Raw genomic sequence first — 17,488 nt, 5'->3', positions numbered from 1 at the left:
GCTGCCCGAGTGAACTAAAACCCCCTACCCTTCCGGGGGCCATAACCCTCTATTCCCATCCTATTCCTGTATTTGTCCGGACACCCCTTAAAAGTCACTATCGTATCTGCTTCCGCTACCTTCCCCAGCAGTGAGTTCCAGGCACCCACCACCCTCTGTGTAAATAACTTGCCTCGTACATCTATGGTGGAATTGGAATTCGATACAAAAAGTATCTGGAATTAAGAATCTCCTGATGACCATGAAACCATTGTTAATTGTTGGAAATACCCATCTGGGTCACTAATTCCCTTTAGGGAAGGAAATCTGCCATCCTTACCTGGTCTGGCCTACATGTGACTCCAGAGCCACAGCAATGTTGTTGACTCTCAACCGCCCTCTGAAATGGCATAGCAAGCCAGTCAGTTCAAGGGCAACTAGGGATGGGCAATAAATGCTGGCTTCGCCAGCGATGCCTACATCCCATGAAAGAATAAAAAAATGAAAAGGCCATTCAGCCCCACTGATCTGGGCCAGCATTTAAGCGCCACATGAGCCTCCGCCCTACCCCACCTTCATCTCACCCTATCATGTGGTGAGGTAGGTTCCCAGACATCCATGTTATTCCCTGACATATTCCCTGTGGTACCAAGTTCCACATTCTAATCCTTCTCTTGGTAAAGAAGTTTCTCCTGAATTCCCCGTTGGATCTGCTAGCGACGAACCTATATTTATGGCCCCCAGATTTTCTCCCCTCACTAGTGGAAATACCTTTGTGCTCTGCATTCCGCTGACATGCTGTACCCCATAACAAGTCTTTACATTTTTAAAAAACATCGCTCACGTCATCTTTGTCTTTTCGAACAACAAGAGCCGTAGCTTGATCTTGCTAATAGCAATAATCTCTCAAGTTGTAGTGTCATCCATGTGAATCCTCTTCACCAGTGCCTCACCCCTTTTTTATAATATGGGGACTATAAGACCATTAGATACAAGAGCAGAATTAGGCCATCCAGCCCATCGGATCTGCTCCGTCATTCAACCATGGCTGGTATGATTCTCATCCCCACTCTCCTGCCTTCTCCCCATAACCCTTGATCCCCTTATTGATCAAGAACCTATCTATCTCTGTATCAAAGACACACACTGGAAATGCACTCAGTATTCCAAGTGTGGTCTCACCTCGGCTCTAAACATGTTTAACATAAATTCCCTGCATTTCAGTTTTATGCATCTGGAAATCGACCCCAGGGCTTGGCCTGAATCATATGAGGCCTTGTCAACTTAGTATTTTTAATGATTTCTGTACCCTTAGATTCCTTTTTTTCTCTATCTCATTTAGAATCTTATCTAGGGGTAAAATGATCAATCCATGCCCTCAATAGAAGGATTGGGTTGAAGTTCGGGTTACAGCTTTGTAAGTATCAATTCACGGTGGCACAGTGGTTAGCACTGCTGCCTCACAGCGCCAGGACCCCAGGTTCAATTCTGGCCTTGGGTTACTGTCTGTGTGGAGTTTACAGTTCCTCCCCGTGTCTATGTGGGTTTCCTCCAGAGGCTCCGGTTTCCTCCCACAGTCTAAAGATTTGCAGGATAGGTTGATTGGCCATGGAAAACTTCCCCTTAATGTCAGGGAGACTAGCAGGGTAGATAGTTGGAGTAACTGGGATAGAGTCTGGGTGGGATTGTGGTCGGTGCAGACTCGATGGGCCAAATGGCCTCCTTCTGCACTGTAGGGATTTTATGATTCTAATTCACTTTCTCCAGCTGACCATCCCTTTGAGAGGTTCAAGAAAAATGCAATGACTCCATTAACTCTGTCACAATATTCATTTGCAATAAAACAGTCCATCTTTTTGCTTCAGCCATGGGATGTGGCCATTGCTGGCAAGGCCAGTGTTTGTTGCTCTGATTGCTCTGGAGAAGATTGTGCTGAGTCACCTTCTTGAAACGCTGCAATCATACCTGGGCAATATCCCAGACTGTTGGGTAGATGCCAGTGTTGAAACTGTACTGGAACAGCTTGGCTAAGGGCACAGCAAGTTCCAGAGCACAAGGCGCCTGTGCGAGTTCCAGGCTGTTGTCAGAGTCCAAAAAACGCCTTTGCTGTTTCCAATCCATATAGAACCATAAACTCATCTGGTTCATTAATGTCTTTAGGGGAGGAAAGTTGCCATCCTTATCTGGTCTGGCACATTAACGACATTTAAGAAGCATCTGGATGGGTACATGAATAGGAAGGGAATAGAGAGATATGGACTAAGTAAGGGAAAAAGTTTTTTTTTAGTTTAGGACATCGTGATTTGATTTGATTTGATTTACTATTGCCACATGCATTAGTTACAGTGAAAAGTATTGTTCCTTATGCACCAAACTGACAAAGCATACCATTCATAGAGAAGGAAAGGAGAGAGTGCAGAATGTAGTGTTACAGTCATAGCCCGGGTGTAGAGAAAGATCAACTTAATGCGAAGTACATCCATTCAAAAGTCTGACAGCAGCAGGGAAGAAGCTGTTCTTGAGTCGCTTGGTGCGTGACCTCGGACTTTTGTATCATTTTCCTGACGGAAGGAGGTGGAAGAGAGAATGTCCGGGGTGCGTGGGGTCCTTGATTATGCTGGCTGCTTTTCCGAGGCAGCGGGAAGTGTAGACAGAGTCAATGGGTGTGAGGCTGCTTTGCTTGATGGACTGGGCTTCAATCACGCACAGGCTTGGAGGGACAAAGGGCCTGTTGCTGTGCTGTCCTTTTCTTTGTTCTTCGTTCTTTGTATATGTGACTCCAGACCAACAGCAGTGCTGTTGACTCTGAAGTGCTCTCTAAAATGGCTTAGCAAGCCATTTAGCTCAGGGGCAATTAGGGATGGGCAATAAATGCTGGTCCAGCCAGCGATACCCACGTCCCCTGAACGAATAATAAAAACCATAAAATCCCTACAGTGCGCAAAGAGGCATCCGGTCTGCACTGATTCTCCAAGGAGCATTCAACACAAGCCCTCCCCTTCACCCTATCCCCGTAATCCCCTGCATTCACCACGGCCAATCCCCCTAACCTACACATCTTTAGAAACCAAGGGGCAATTTAGCATGGCCAATCCACCTAGCCTGCATATCTAACCTCCACATATTGTAAAAGAACTGGGGGAAAATTAAGAATCTTTTTTAAATGTCATGTATCGTTATAGTGTACTGCCTGATAGGATACTGGAGACACACAAAAGGGATTTGAACTTATGTGCATGGTGGCACGGTGGTTAGCACTGCTGCCTCACAGTGCCAGGGACCCGGGTTCGATTCCCGGCTTGGGTCACTGCCTGTGTGGAGTTTGCATGTTTTCCCCGTGTCTGCGTGGGTTTCCTCCGGGTGCTCCGGTTTCCTCCCAAGTCCGAAAGAAGTGCTAGTTAGGTACATTGGCCATGCTAAATTCTCCCTCAGTGTACCCGAACAGGTGGCGACTGGGGGAATTTCACAGTAACTTCATTGCAGTGTTAATGTAAGCCTTACTTGTGACTAATAAATTAACTTTACTTTAAAAGAGCAAGGGGAGTGGGACTAATTGGAATAGTCTTTCAATGGGCTGAATGGCCTTTTTTATTCATTCGTGGGACATGGGCACCGCTGGCTGGCCAGGATTTATTGCCCATCCCTAGTTGCCCTTGAGAAGGTGGTGGTGAGCAGATTTCTCAAGGGCACAGAGTGCTCCGGTTTCCTCCCACAGTCCAAAAGACATGCTGGTTAGGTGCATTCTCCCTCGGTGTACCCGAACAGATGCCCGAGTGTGGCAACTGGGAGATTTTCACAGTAACTTCATTGCAGTGTTAATGGAAGCCTACTTGTGACACTAATAAATAAACTTATTGCTTACTGAGCAATTTCAGAGGGCAGTTGAGAGTCAACCACATTGCTGTGACTCTGGAGTCACATGTCGGCCAGACCAAGTAAGGACAGCAGATTTCCTTCCCGAAAGGACATTAGTGAACGAGATGGGTTTTCCCGACAATCAACAATGGTTTCATGGTCATCGGTAGATTCTTATTTCCAGATTTTTTTAATCAAATTCAAATTCCATCAGCTGCCGTGACGGGATTCGACCCCAGGTCCCCAGAACATTGGCTAAATTTCTGGATTAATAGTCAAGCAATAATACCACTAGGCCATCATCTCCTCTGTGCTGTGATATTCTATCATCCTGGATTAATTTAAATAATAATTATGGGTGAAGTGGTCCAACAGCAATGCTGAGCAGTGCCCAAGAAAGAATTTCCATTTTCATAACACCTATCATAACCTCTGAGCCTATACCAAAGCAACTGACAGCCAATGAGATCCTTGAAGTGAATTTGTTGTTTAAGAAACATGGAATTCATAGAATCATGGAATCCTACAGTGCAGAAGGAGGCCATTTGGCCCATCGAGCCTGCACCAGCAATAATCCCACCCAGGTCCTATCCCCATAACCCCACATATTTACCCTACTAATCCCCATAACACTAAGGGGCAATTTAGCATGGCCAATCCACCTAACACGCAAATCTTTGGACTGTGGGAGGAAATCAATCACCCAGAGGAAACCCACGTAGACACGAGGAGAATATGCAAACTTCACATAGACAGTGACCCGAGGCTGCAATTGAACCCGGGTCCCTGGCGCTATGAGGCAGCCGTGCTAACCACTGTGCCACCGTGCCACCCAATTGGATGTGTCTTTCGGAGAGACGGCATAAATGCAATGGCTGGGAATTTCCAGCCCCGTCAGGGTAGGTTCCCCCACAGCAGGTGCAGCAAGCCATACAGATCACTGTCGGCAGGGCTGGAAAATCCCACCCAGTGGGTCAATTCTGTCAGATCCCGTGATTCCATTCATCTCATGTTTTGTGCCTTTGAAAACGCACATCAAGTGTCTAAAGAAATGCGTTTACCTTGTTGAATTTATTTAACAGATCCAGAAGGAGTACTACAGATTATTTAAGAACGTGCCCTGCTGCTTCGGGTGCCTGAGATGAGGTGGATAGAGGAAGGGAGACGGAATTGAAAATGGAAGACGGCAAAGTGAAGAAAAGACGCATTTCAGAAGAGCCCCAAGCGATGTTGATTTGTTACGATTGTAATTTATTGAAAGCTTTAAATTGGGGTTGGATGGGATGGGAGGGTTGGGGGTGGGGGGAGAGGGGGTGGTAGTGGGCCAGGGTTGAGGGTGGTTAGGGGGGGGCAAAGAACTGCTTGCAGGAATTCTTTAGAATCCTTACAACAGGAACCAATTGTACCTGATCCCTCCTACATTTCTGTACATAGCTTAGATTGTTTCTTAGCGGAGATGTTTAAACAATTTAGCCATCAAGACAACCACTCAGAAAGGCAAGACGTTACCTTAATACTGTGGCACAATCGTCTACCAGGACAATCAGTCATAACCCTCCACCTTTGGGTCTTCATTTTCCCAGGAATGCGGTTCATGGAAATGGGGATAGGATCCTCTTCACAAGGAAATGTTAAGCTCTGATAAGCACAGTTTTATGAGACTGCAACCTGGCAACTCAGGTTTGAAACCAGATCTTCTGCCCACTTTTCATTAAGTAAAATACACAAGGACTTTCTCCCCCTCTCTTCCCACCACAGCAGTGTGCTTGTCTCAAGTAAGGAGAGGATGTGAGTTGGTTATTGGTCAACAATCAGATTTGATGCAAAGATTGAATGAATGTAAAGAGGATTATGCATGGAAAATTGTTTCATCGCCAAGATAGCACAGGACAAGACCTCTCTGCCCATCACAATCTGTGCTATCGCTTTTACGTAAGACTATAACACAGGAACATAGGAATTAAGCAGAAGTTGGCAAATTCAGCCCTTCGAGCCTGCTCCGCCATTCAATCGAATCATGGCTGATCTCTCCTTGATCTATAACATACAGGATAGCAAGTTCTTCATTCCGTCAAGTGGGTTTAGTATCCTTAAACAGCCTGTCAGTCGGCTGTCTTGAGGTGGCATGGTGGCACAGTGGTTAGCATTGCTGCCTCACAGCACAAGGGTCCCGGGCTCAATTCCGACCTCGGGTCATTGTCTGTGTGGAGTTTGTACATTCTCCCAGTATCTGCGTGGGTTTCCTCCGGGTGCTCCGGTTTCCTCCCACAGTCCAAAGATCTGCAGGTTAGGTTGATTGGTCATGCTAAATTGACTCTAGTGTCAAGGGGATTAACGGGATAAATATTTGGGATTACGGGAATAGGGCCTGGGTAGGATTGTGGTTGGTGCGGACTCGATGGGCCAACTGGCCTCCTTCTGCACTGTCGGGATTCTCTGATTCTAGTCCAGTGTAATCCCCAGACTACTAGATCCGCCTTGACCAGACTGGTCCCACCAGCACAGTAGGAACTCCTTCACCTCATTGACTGCAGCGGTTCAATAAAAAGGCCCACCACCTTCTCATGGTCAAATAGGGATGGATAATAAATGGTGGTATTGCTCGCGATGCCCAAATCCAAGAACTGATTCTTTAACAACCTGCTGACAAGGACTGATAGTACACTACCAAATTGTCCCACAGAATTAATCCTGGATCACCACTGGCAGTGATGGAGCAGCCCACCATTAGGCCTCTGCTGTCTCTCCATGTTAGTGAGCTGTGTAAAGGGCTTGTGGAACAAGGATACAGCAGATTAAAACAAAAAGAATGGATTAGATTTGAGATTAGATTATGGTTTAGGATTTTCCAATGAACAACAAGGACAAAGAGTGTCATAGAGTCATAGAGGTTAACAGCATGGAAACAGGCCCTTCGGCCCAACTTGTCCGTGCTGCCCTTTCTGTGTGAAAAAATTGCCCCTCTGGACTCTTTTGTATTTCTCCCCTCTCACCTTAAACCTATGCCCTCTAGTTTTAGACTCCTCTACAGTTGGGAAAAGATATTGACTATCTACCTTATCTATGCCCTTCATTGTTTTATAGACCTCTATTAGATAACCCCTGAGTCTCCTACGCTCCAGGGAAAAAAGTCCCAGTCTATCCAGCCTCTCCATATAACTCAAACCAAAAGGTCTCGGTAGCATCCTATTACTGCACTCTTTCTAGTTTAATAATATCCTTGCTATAATAGGGTGACCAGAACTGTACACAGTATTCCAAGTGTGGCCTTACTAATGTCTTGTACAACTTCAACAAGACGTGGCTAAAATACGAGAGAAATGTTGAACACCTTGTCAAGATGGTCCAAGGTGTTGGCCACAATGAATTAGATAACTGTCATTACCTTGGTAACTGTGATGGCCACCTACTTTAGAATCCTACCACCATTGACCATGCGGTAGGAACCTGCCTTATTCTTTGCTCAATACTGTTTGAAGGATAAAGTTTGGTCGTATCTCGGACAGAACTCTTTTCTCATCAGGTGCCATGGAGCCCTTAACTTTTGCAAATGAAACCTTCACTTCCACCATAAGATGGCAGCTCCAACATCGCTGCACTCAGGTGTGGGATCTCAACTATGACTTGAACTTTGCACCTCAACCCATGGATTGAAATGTGTGACCCATTGAGCCAAGCTGGCATGCGGTAGTGAGTCAACATTAGTCCGTTTCTATTGCCTGTCCTGAGGCAATTAGCCGAGTGCCATTGCATTCCGTTGAGTGTGACAATCAGAATATATGGGCGGAACTTTCCTGTCCCACCCGCCCAGGAAGTGGAGTGGGGTGGGACGCGGACCATGCAAAGGTCCGTTGACCTCGGGTGGATTTTCTGGTTTAGGGGCAAGCGCGGCTGAAAAATCCCACCCTATGTTTTAATCTGTTATTTCCGTGTGATTCCCCCTGAATTTCAATTGAAGATGTAACCCATTTCAAGGCACTTTTTCATAACCAAATAAAAAATTCTTCTGAGGTATGACGGAAGTGCATACTTTGGTGAATGTAACACTGGCCTGCTGTTAAATGTCAAACCAATTTATTCCATGGACTTATAATTTAATAACATTGTAAAGGACACAATCCCAGCCTCATGCCAAGAGAGTTTCAAATAAGGTGAGTGAAAAAGGTCATAACTTAACGACAGGTTTGGAAGACTAGATTTTGCTATAAAGAGGCTCAACTGAGTGGTATTTTGTTGAAGGGTTTTATAATGTAAATATATTTATCTGGAGACAGAGGAACTGTCTGCAAAAATATCAGGCTCATTTTCATTTATGCTTCTTAATTAAAAATATTAAATTAGTTTCTTGGGCAATCCATGTAAATATACAAAAACAATAAAACTGTTTTGCATAAATTTATTCTTTTCAGGACTGTTGCTGAATTGCAGAGTTGAAAGAAAAATCCAAATCGCTGTTGGTTTGCTTTACAAAGCCAGTCTTGTTTGACCAGCTCAGAGTCTGGGAAACATTCGCTTTCAGACTCACCTGATGTTGTGGAGATGCCGGCGTTGGACTGGGGTGGGGCACAGTAAGAAGTCTCACAACGCCAGGTTAAAGTCCATCAGGTTTACTTGGAACCACGAGCTGTCGGAGTGCTGCTCCTTCACTCCACTCACCTCCAAATGATTCCAAATAAACCTGTTGGACTTTAACCTGGTTTTGTGAGACTTCAGACTCTATTGAGGCATGCTTGTTTTGATCCTTCACTCTCATGGGATCAAAATCCTGGATCTCCCTCCCTGATAGTATTTTTTAAAATTCATTCATGGAACATGGGCGTCGCTGGCTGGGCCAGCATTTATTGCCCATCTCTAGTTGCCCTTGGTGGGCAGTTGAGAGTCAACCACATTGCTGTGGCACTGGAGTCACATGTAGGCCAGACCAGGTAAGGACAGCAGATTTCCTTCCCTAAAGGACATTAATGAACCAGATGGGTATTTCCAGCAATTGACAATAGTTTCATGGTCATCAGTAGATTCTTAATTCCAGATATTTTTTATTGAATTCAATTGTTGGTGGGTCTTCACCACCGTTCAAGATGGCGGCTCAACACCACCTTCTCAGAGCTACTGGGAAAGAGCAGTAAATGCTGGGAATAAATGCCCAGTGAATGACCATTCAGATGAGGTATCCCAGTGCCGACTGGCTCAATTTTGCCAAGGTCTTTCTGCCGACGTGGAGTACTGCCAGCTCATGAAATCCAGAGCCCGACACCTGAGGTTTCCAGCACAGATGAAGGCCATTTGGCCCATCTTGACTGCACCAGCCATCAAGGAGTCATCCAAGATAAACGCAAAATACTGCGGATGCTGGAATCTGAAACAAAAACAGAAAAATGCTGGAAAAGTGCTGAGAGTGCAGAAGGTTTAGGGGGGATATGAGGAAAAACTTTTTTACCCAGAGGGTGGTGACGGTCTGGAATGCGCTGCCTGGGAGGGTGGTGGAGGCGGAATGCCTCACACCCTTTAAAACGTACCTGGATGAGCACTTGGCATGACATAACATTCAAGGCTATGGGCCAAATGCCCATTAGGTGGGAGTTCAGGTGTTTCTTGTGTGTCAGCACAGACTCGATGGGCCGAAGAGCCTCTTCTACCTCGATTCTATGATTCTATTTATGATTGAACACGTGATCTATGCACCATCTCACTGCTATTTGTGGGAGCTTGCTGTGTACATATTGGCTGCTGCATTTCCACCATGACAACAGTAACCACACATCATAAATTACTCCATTGGCAGCAAAACACTTGGACCATCCTGAGCTCTACACAAACGCCTGTTCTTTTCCTCAGCAGCTGGCGATAATCGAGTTTGCTGCTGCATTGAGTGTTTAGAACACAAGTATTATATTTTTTTTCAGGACAATGGATGTTACCTAGTGCCGTGCGAATTTACCTTTCAAAGCTGAGCCTGTCAAATCAGGGACAAATTATTCTGAATTTGTTCCCAGACTCGAATCAGAATAAGGCTGTAAAACTTTTATTTCCACTCTCAAGCCACCAGCCATGAGCGCTCAGGGACATTTCTCATTATGCCTGTATATAAAATAGATGGAGATGTACTTCGTAAAAAACTTTGCGAAATAAAAACTAATGTTACGTTTATGAAAACGTAAATGGTTCAGGAGAATAACTGCTGTCACATTTGTTTGTGTGCGTGTGCCAATTAATAATGAAAATGGCTGCAATGTAGAAATATTACCATTTGTATGGTTCTCTATCTTATTATCAAAATGCCACCAGGTATCTCCTGCAGAGGATTCTCTTTGTCAGCACCTGAGACGGCCAATTTGTGCATAGCAAGATCCCAGGAGATGCAGATGATCAGTTACATACCTAGAAACATACATAGAAACCAGAAGCAGGAGGAGGCCATTCAGCCCTTCGAGCCTGCTCCGCCATTCATTTTGATCATGGCTGATCATCAAATTCAATATCCTGATCCCACCTTCCCCCCCCAAAAAGAATCATAGAATCTACAATGCAGAAGGAGGCCATTTGGTCCATCAAGCCTGAACCGACAACAATCCCACCCAGGTCCCATCTCTGTCACCCACATATTTACAGTTCTAATCCTCCTGACACTAAGGGGCAATTTAGCATGGCCAATCAACCTAACCAGCACATCTTTGGACTGTGGGAGTAAACCGGAGCACCCGGAGGAAACCCACGTGGACACGGGGAGAACGTGCAAACTTCACATAGTGACCCAAGGTTGGAATTGAACCCAGGTCCCTGGTGCCGTGAGGCAACAGTTCTAATCATTGTGCTATCGTGCCGCCCCTCCTTTGATCACTTTAGCCCCAAAAGCTATATCTAATTCCTTCTTGAAATCATAATATGTTTTGGCCTCAACTACTTTCTATGGCAGTTCTTTGGTGTTGGACTGTTAACCTCTGAGATGTGCTTAGGTCTTGGTACTGGGCAGAGAACCAAAATCCTATGGTGCAGCAACAATTTGGGTGGCACGATGGTACAGTGGTTAGCACTGCTGCCTCACAGCGCCAGGGACCTGGGTTTGATTCCCGGCTTGGTTCACTGTCTGTGTGGAATTTGCACATTCTCCCCGTGTCTGCGTGGGTTCCCTCCGGGTGTTCCAGTTTCTTCCCACAGTCCAAAGATGTGTGGGTTAGGTAGATTGGCCATGCTGAGTTGCCCTTGGTGTCAGGGGGGCTGGCTAGGGTAGATGCATGGGGTTGTAGGGATAGGGTCTGGGTGGGATTGTGATCAGTGCAGACTCGATGGGCCAAATGGCCTCCTTCTGCACCGTAGGACCCTATAAATCTATGAATTCCCAATTGACCTGAGCTGACAGAAAATACGCAAAAACAAAGGCCGGAATTTTACCCGCTCACCTGCCACGGGAATCGGAGCGAGTGAGGGGTGGACCATGGAAAGGTCCATTGGCCTTGGGCGGGATTTTACAGTTTCAGGATAAGAGAGGCTGCCCACATCTTCTGATTCAACCAACAAGGTACCATATAGGCACTACCTTTTTCCTTAGGTATTGAGTTTAGGAGTCGGGAGATAATGCTGCAGCTTTATAGGACCCTGGTTAGACCCCACTTGGAGTACTGCGCGCAGTTCTGGTCACCTCATTACAGGAAAGATGTTGAAGCCATTGAAAGGGTGCAGAGGAGATTTACAAGGATGTTGCCTGGATTGGGGGGCATGCCTTATGAGGATAGGTTGAGGGAGCTTGGTCTCTTCTCCCTGGAGAGACGAAGGATGAGAGGTGACCTGATAGAGGTTTACAAGATGTTGAGAGGTCTGGATAGGGTAGACTCTCAGAGGCTATTTCCAAGGGCTGAAATGGTTGCTACGAGAGGACACAGGTTTAAGGTGCTGGGGGGTAGGTACAGAGGAGATGTCAGGGGTAAGTTTTTCACTCAGAGGGTGGTGGGTGAGTGGAATCGGCTGACGTCGGTGGTGGTGGAGGCAAACTCGTTGGGGTCTTTTAAGAGACTTCTGGATGAGTACATGGGATTTAATGGGATTGAGGGCTATAGATAGGCCTAGAGGTGGGGATGTGATTGGCGCAACTTGTGGGCCGAAGGGCCTGTTTGTGCTGTGGCTTTCTATGTTCTATGTTCTCTTGTCCTTAACATATTGGTAAAACATCTTCGGATTTTCTCTGATTTTACCTGTTGTTGGAGGGAATGAACGAACTGAATCTTCAGAGACCATGCAGAACTTCAACATGTGACTGTAATTCCAGCTTGTTTTTGACCTTCTCTACTAATTACCAGTCCTTCCACATTCTTATATCCTTCTTGTCCATTAGAAAGCACTATATTTACATTAGGTCATCATATTGTTACTTTGAATTGACTACAATTTTGTTTTTGATCATATTATATGGATCCATTGTCCTGTGTGCTTTAGCTTTAATTGTTTTCTGGACATCTCCTGTCTATCTGTTTACAATATCACAGCGTTGTGTTTGTCAAACTGATTTTGATGGTGTGTTAATTGTCCTATCTGCCTGATACTTGATTAATTTTCTAGAGGCACAATGGCTCCTCTAGACATTGTGGAGCCTTGATAAGTGACATCAATTCTCTCATTGTTGCTGTAACCTCGGAAGGATCTCACCGGGAATGTGACTGTTTGTGCCGTCTGAGATGTAGTTGTTTGTCATTTGTCATGTGTGTGCCTGCAGTGAGTGTGGATACTGCAGACTGTCTGTTTAACCCTTTCCATTCATTCCTCTTCTGCTGCAGCCCACACTCCCTGGGTTTCACCTACTACATTGCCAATATTTCTTCATATCCTCTCTTTGCTTTCCTAACTTCCATTTTTACCTCACCCTTGTACATTTTATACTCCTCAAGGCTTTCCACAGTATTGAGACATTTGTGAGTGTCATAAGCCTTGCTTCCCCCACACTCTCAGGAAGTCCATTCCAGTTCCTAACCGCTCGCCACATGAAACGGTTTGTCCTTCAGTCGCTCTTTGAGGAAGCGGAGGGATGGGTTGGTAAGTTTGCCGACGACACGAAGGTTGGTGGGGTTGTGGATAGTCTGGAGGGATGTCAGAAGTTACAGAGGGACATAGATAGGATGCAAGACTGGGCGGACAAGTGGCAGATGGACTTCAACCCAGATAAATGCGTCGTGGTCCATTTTGGTAGGTCAAATTGGATGAAGGAGTACAATATAAAGGGAAAGACTCTTAGTTCTGTAGAGGTTCAGAAGGACCTTGGGGTCTGGGTCCATAGGACTCTAAAATCGGCCCCGCAGGTGGAGGAGGTGTTAAGAAGGCGTATGGTGTGCTGGCCTTTATCAATCGAGGGATTGAGTTTAGGAGTCCGGGGATAATGATGCAGCTATATAAGACCCTCGTCAGACGCCACTTGGAGTACTGTGCTCAGTTCTGGTCGCCTCACTATAGGAAGGATGTGGAAAAGATTGAAAGGATGCAGAGGAGATTTACAAGGATGTTGCCTGGATTGAGTGGCATGCCTTATGAGGATAGGCTGAGGGAGCTCGGTCTTTTCTCCTTGGAGAGACGAAGGATGAGAGGAGACCTAATAGAGGTGTATAAGATGTTGAGAGGCATAGACCGGGTGGACTCTCAGAGGCTTTTTCCCAGGGTGGAAATGTCTGCTATGAAAGGACACAGGTTTAAGGTGCTGGGGGGTAGGTACAGGGGAAATGTTAGGGGTAAGTTTTTCACACAGAGGGTGGTGGGCGAGTGGAATCGGCTGCCGTCAGTGGTGATGGAGGCGAACTCAATAGGGTCTTTTAAGAGACTCCTGGATGAGTACATGGAGCGTAATAGGATGGAAGGTTATAGGTAGGTCTAGAAGGTAGGGACGTGTTCGGCACAACTTGTGGGCCGAAGGGCCTGTTTGTGCTGTAGTTTTTCTATGTTTCTATGTTTTGATTCTTTTGCCAATCACCTTAAACCTTTAAACTCCTTTGTCATCTGGAAATCTCCTGCTGCAAATGCCCGATCAGTCTCCTTGATGTTTGATTTGAACCCAACTACCTGGCAGGGGTGAAACCAAGATCATTCCGGGGACGAGGCTAGCCCATTGAGGTATGCTGACACCTGCGATGGTGGTTTGCCTAAGCTAGAGTACAGTAAAGTATCAGACTAGCCACTGAGGTAAAACCGAGGCTTTACCTTCTTCAAACCCATCTGGGCCTTTGGGCTAAGATGAAGGGTTAGATCCAGCCCAGGAGGGAGTGCAATGCCTCATCCTGTCAGCTTGGATCTTGTTTGATGGAGCCCAAGATGGGATGCAATGTCTTGTCTTGTCAGCTTGGATCTGGTTTGTCCCTCATGTGGTGTTGTGGGAAATTCTTTTCGGTGGCCTGATTAATTTAAAGATTGAATCTTTTCATTAAACATTTCATATCACAAAGGCAAAAAAAGGTTTATTCAGTTCAATTAAATTCTTCAATTAAACTAGTTTTTATTAAAACATTGAAATGTTAGAATCAAAAACAATACAAATTTTGATTTGATTTTGATTTGATTTATTATTGTCACATGTATTAACATACAGTGAAGAGCATTGTTTCTTGCACGCTATACAGACAAAACATACCATTCATAGAGAAGGAAATGAGAGAGTGCAGAATGTAGTGTTACAGTCATAGCTAGGGTGTAGAGAAAGATCAACCTAATGCAAGGTAGGTCCATTCAAAAGTCTGACGGCAGCAGGGAAGAAACTGTCCTTGAGTCAGTTGGTTAGTGACCTCAGACTTTTGAATCTTTTTCCCAAAGGAAGAAGGTGGAAGAGAGAATGTCCAGGGTGCATGGGGTCCTTAATTATGCTGGCTGCTTTGCCGAGGCAACGGGAAGTGTAGACAGAGTCAATGGATGGGAGGCTGGTTTGCGTGATGGAATGGGCTACATTCACGACCTTTTGTAGTTCCTTGCGGTCTTGGGCAGAGCAGGAGCCATACCAAGCTGTGATACAACCAGAAAGAATGCTTTGTATGGTGCATCTGTAAAAGTTGGTGAGAGTCGTAGCTGACATGCCAAATTTCTTTAGTCTTCTGAGAAAGTAGAAGGGTTGGTGGGCTTTCTTAACTATAGTGTCAGCATAGGGGGGACCAGGACAGGTTGTTGGTGAATTAACAATATTCAGACAAACATACAATTCAGACAAGACAAATCTCATTTTGGCCAAAATGGGAGATCAATGGTTTCACCTACACAGCTAATGAGCTAGCAAGCTTTCACAAAAGATCTCAGATTTCATGCCTAAAAGGTCGAATAGTTATATGTTTTTTTATCAGTTTAATCTGCCCAGCATTTAAGTAACAGCAATTTTATTCATTCACTGATCTGTCAATCTACTGATGACATGTCTTTCAATCAATAATTCTCTGACACCTTCAAATATAACTCTGTTATTCGTCAGTCGGGTTTTACGAAAGTTCTCTCCCAAAAAGTGGCTTCTTCTGATTTAACATTTTCTCTAGCCAATTTATTGAAGGCATCTTTATCGATCGACTTATTTTCCCCGGCTTAGATATGCATCGATAATTTACTTGGTTGCATTATTTGTGCCTGACTTGTGCTGGTATCTTTCATGAATACATCATTCATTTTAATGGCGTGATAAAAACATTTCTTAAAGACATTAAGATATTACTTACATATTTTGTATTATTCTCAAACCACACATTAAAACATTAGCTACTAATTATCCTCATGTTGGGTATTTAGAATTAATCAGAATTCTCAACTACATGCGGGGACCAGGATTGGACTTAATTTAAATTGGCTTTTTTGATTATAAATTAAGTACCGAAAGGCACCAAAGAAAAATCTTCCCATCTTAATGGTTTGCCTTTGTTGATTTACATTTTTCTTGGCAAGGATTGGCTTCCAATCCACCTGTGCGAGGTCTTATCTCAAATTAACCCTTTTCACTTGTGACTTTTACTGGTTCCTTTATGTAAGTACCTCAACCCTAACTACCCACCATTTATTAACCAGGTGTTTTCCTCATTGCAATACATCCCATTTGCCCCATTTCTTTCCAAATAAATTGAGTCAACAGTGCTTCTTTCCTCATTGGGCTAGAAACACAGATGCACCTTTTTTAGAAATTTTCATTCACCGCTCCTTTGTTCCTTTCTATTTGGCTCAGTGATGCATAACGGCATGTATAAGCTTAAGGAGCACCACACCCATCTTGCAAGGCTGCCATAACATCAATAATGAGCTAGTTCAGTCACATTCTTTGGCCATCCAGTTCTGGGTGGGGCTACTTCTTATATTCATTCATAGCATTTATTACCCAGGTGGCTTGCAAGGCCGTCAACTGGAATAAATTGTAGGCTAGACCAGGTAAGAATGGCAGATAAAGAACATTAGTGAAACAGATGGACTTTCACATGACAATAGTTTCATGGTCATCATTATCATACAATCCCTACAGTGCAGAAAGAGGCCATTCAGCCCATGGAGCCTTCACCAACAGCAATTCCACCCTGGCCCTTTCCCCATAACACCACTTATTTACCCTGCAAATCCTCCTGACACTAAGGGGCAACTTAGCATGGCCAATCAACCTAACTCACACATCTTTGGACTGTGGGAGAAAACCGGAGCACCCGGAGGAAACCAGGCACGCAGACACGGGGAGAAGGTGCAAACTCCACACAGACAGTCAGCTGAGAGCGGAATCGAACCTGGATCTCTCAGCCAGTAGTGCTTCCGTGCCGCCCACTGCATTTGATTTGATTTGATCTGATTTATCATTGTCACATGTATTAACATACAGTGAAAAGTATTATTTCTTGCGCGCTATACAGACAAAGCATACCGCTCATAGAGAAGGAGAGGAGAGAGTGCAGAATGTAGTGTTACAGTCATAGCTAGGGTACAGAGAAAGATCAGCTTAATGCAAGGTAAGTCCATTCAAAAGTCTGATAGCAGCAGGGAAGAAGCTGCTCTTTAGTCGGTTGGTACGTGACCTCGGACTTTTGTACCTTTTGCCTGACGGAAAAAGTTGGAAGAGAGAATGTCTGGGGTGCGTGGGGTCCTTGATTATGCTGTCTGCTTTTCCAAGGCAGCTGGAAGTGTAGACAGAGTTAATGGATGGGAAGCTGGTTTGTGTGATGGATTGGGCTACATTCATGACCTTTCGTAGTTCCTTGCAGTCTTGGGCAGAGCAGGAGCCCATACCAAGCTGTGATACAACCAGAAAGAATGCTTTCTATGGTGCATCTGTAAAAGTGGTGAGAGTGGTAGCTGACATGCCAAATTTCCTTAGTCTTCTGAGAAATTAGAGGCGTTGGTGGGCTTTCTTAACTATAGTGTCAGGAGGAATAGCAGGGTAAATAAGTGGTGTTATGGGGAAAAGGCCAGGGTGGAGTTGCTGTTGGTGAAGGCTCCATGGGCTGAATGGCCTCCTTCTGCACTGTAGGGATTGTATGATAATGATGACCATGAAACTATTGTCATGTGAAAACCCATCTGTTTCACTAATGTTCTTTATCTGCCATCCTTACCTGGTCTAGCCTCCAGTTAGCCTTTTTTTTAGACACACATTGGACTGTTTCAATTTTAGATTTCTATGGAATTCAAATTTCACCATCTGCCAATGGGTCTTCAAAGGATTACCCTGGATCTCTGGATTATT

General features: G+C 44.9%; 1 protein-coding gene across 1 annotated transcript in view; it reads left to right on the top strand.

Annotated features, from left to right (window-relative positions):
- adgrl4 (adhesion G protein-coupled receptor L4) overlaps window positions 1-8,230 on the top strand; it is a 151,931-nt gene extending 143,701 nt beyond the window's left edge. The window contains exon 15 of the mRNA XM_078218972.1: window positions 4,917-8,230. Within this exon, the coding sequence (XP_078075098.1) occupies window positions 4,917-4,979 (63 nt within the window). The 3' untranslated portion in view covers window positions 4,980-8,230. The remainder of the gene's footprint in view (window positions 1-4,916) is intronic.
- Window positions 8,231-17,488: the final 9,258 nt, after the last annotated feature.

This window comes from Mustelus asterias, chromosome 8 (assembly GCF_964213995.1).
Source record: "Mustelus asterias chromosome 8, sMusAst1.hap1.1, whole genome shotgun sequence".
Lineage (NCBI taxonomy): Eukaryota > Metazoa > Chordata > Chondrichthyes > Carcharhiniformes > Triakidae > Mustelus > Mustelus asterias.
The sequence above is the reverse complement of the archived record's forward strand: the minus strand, read 5'-3'. Positions and strand labels throughout refer to the sequence as shown.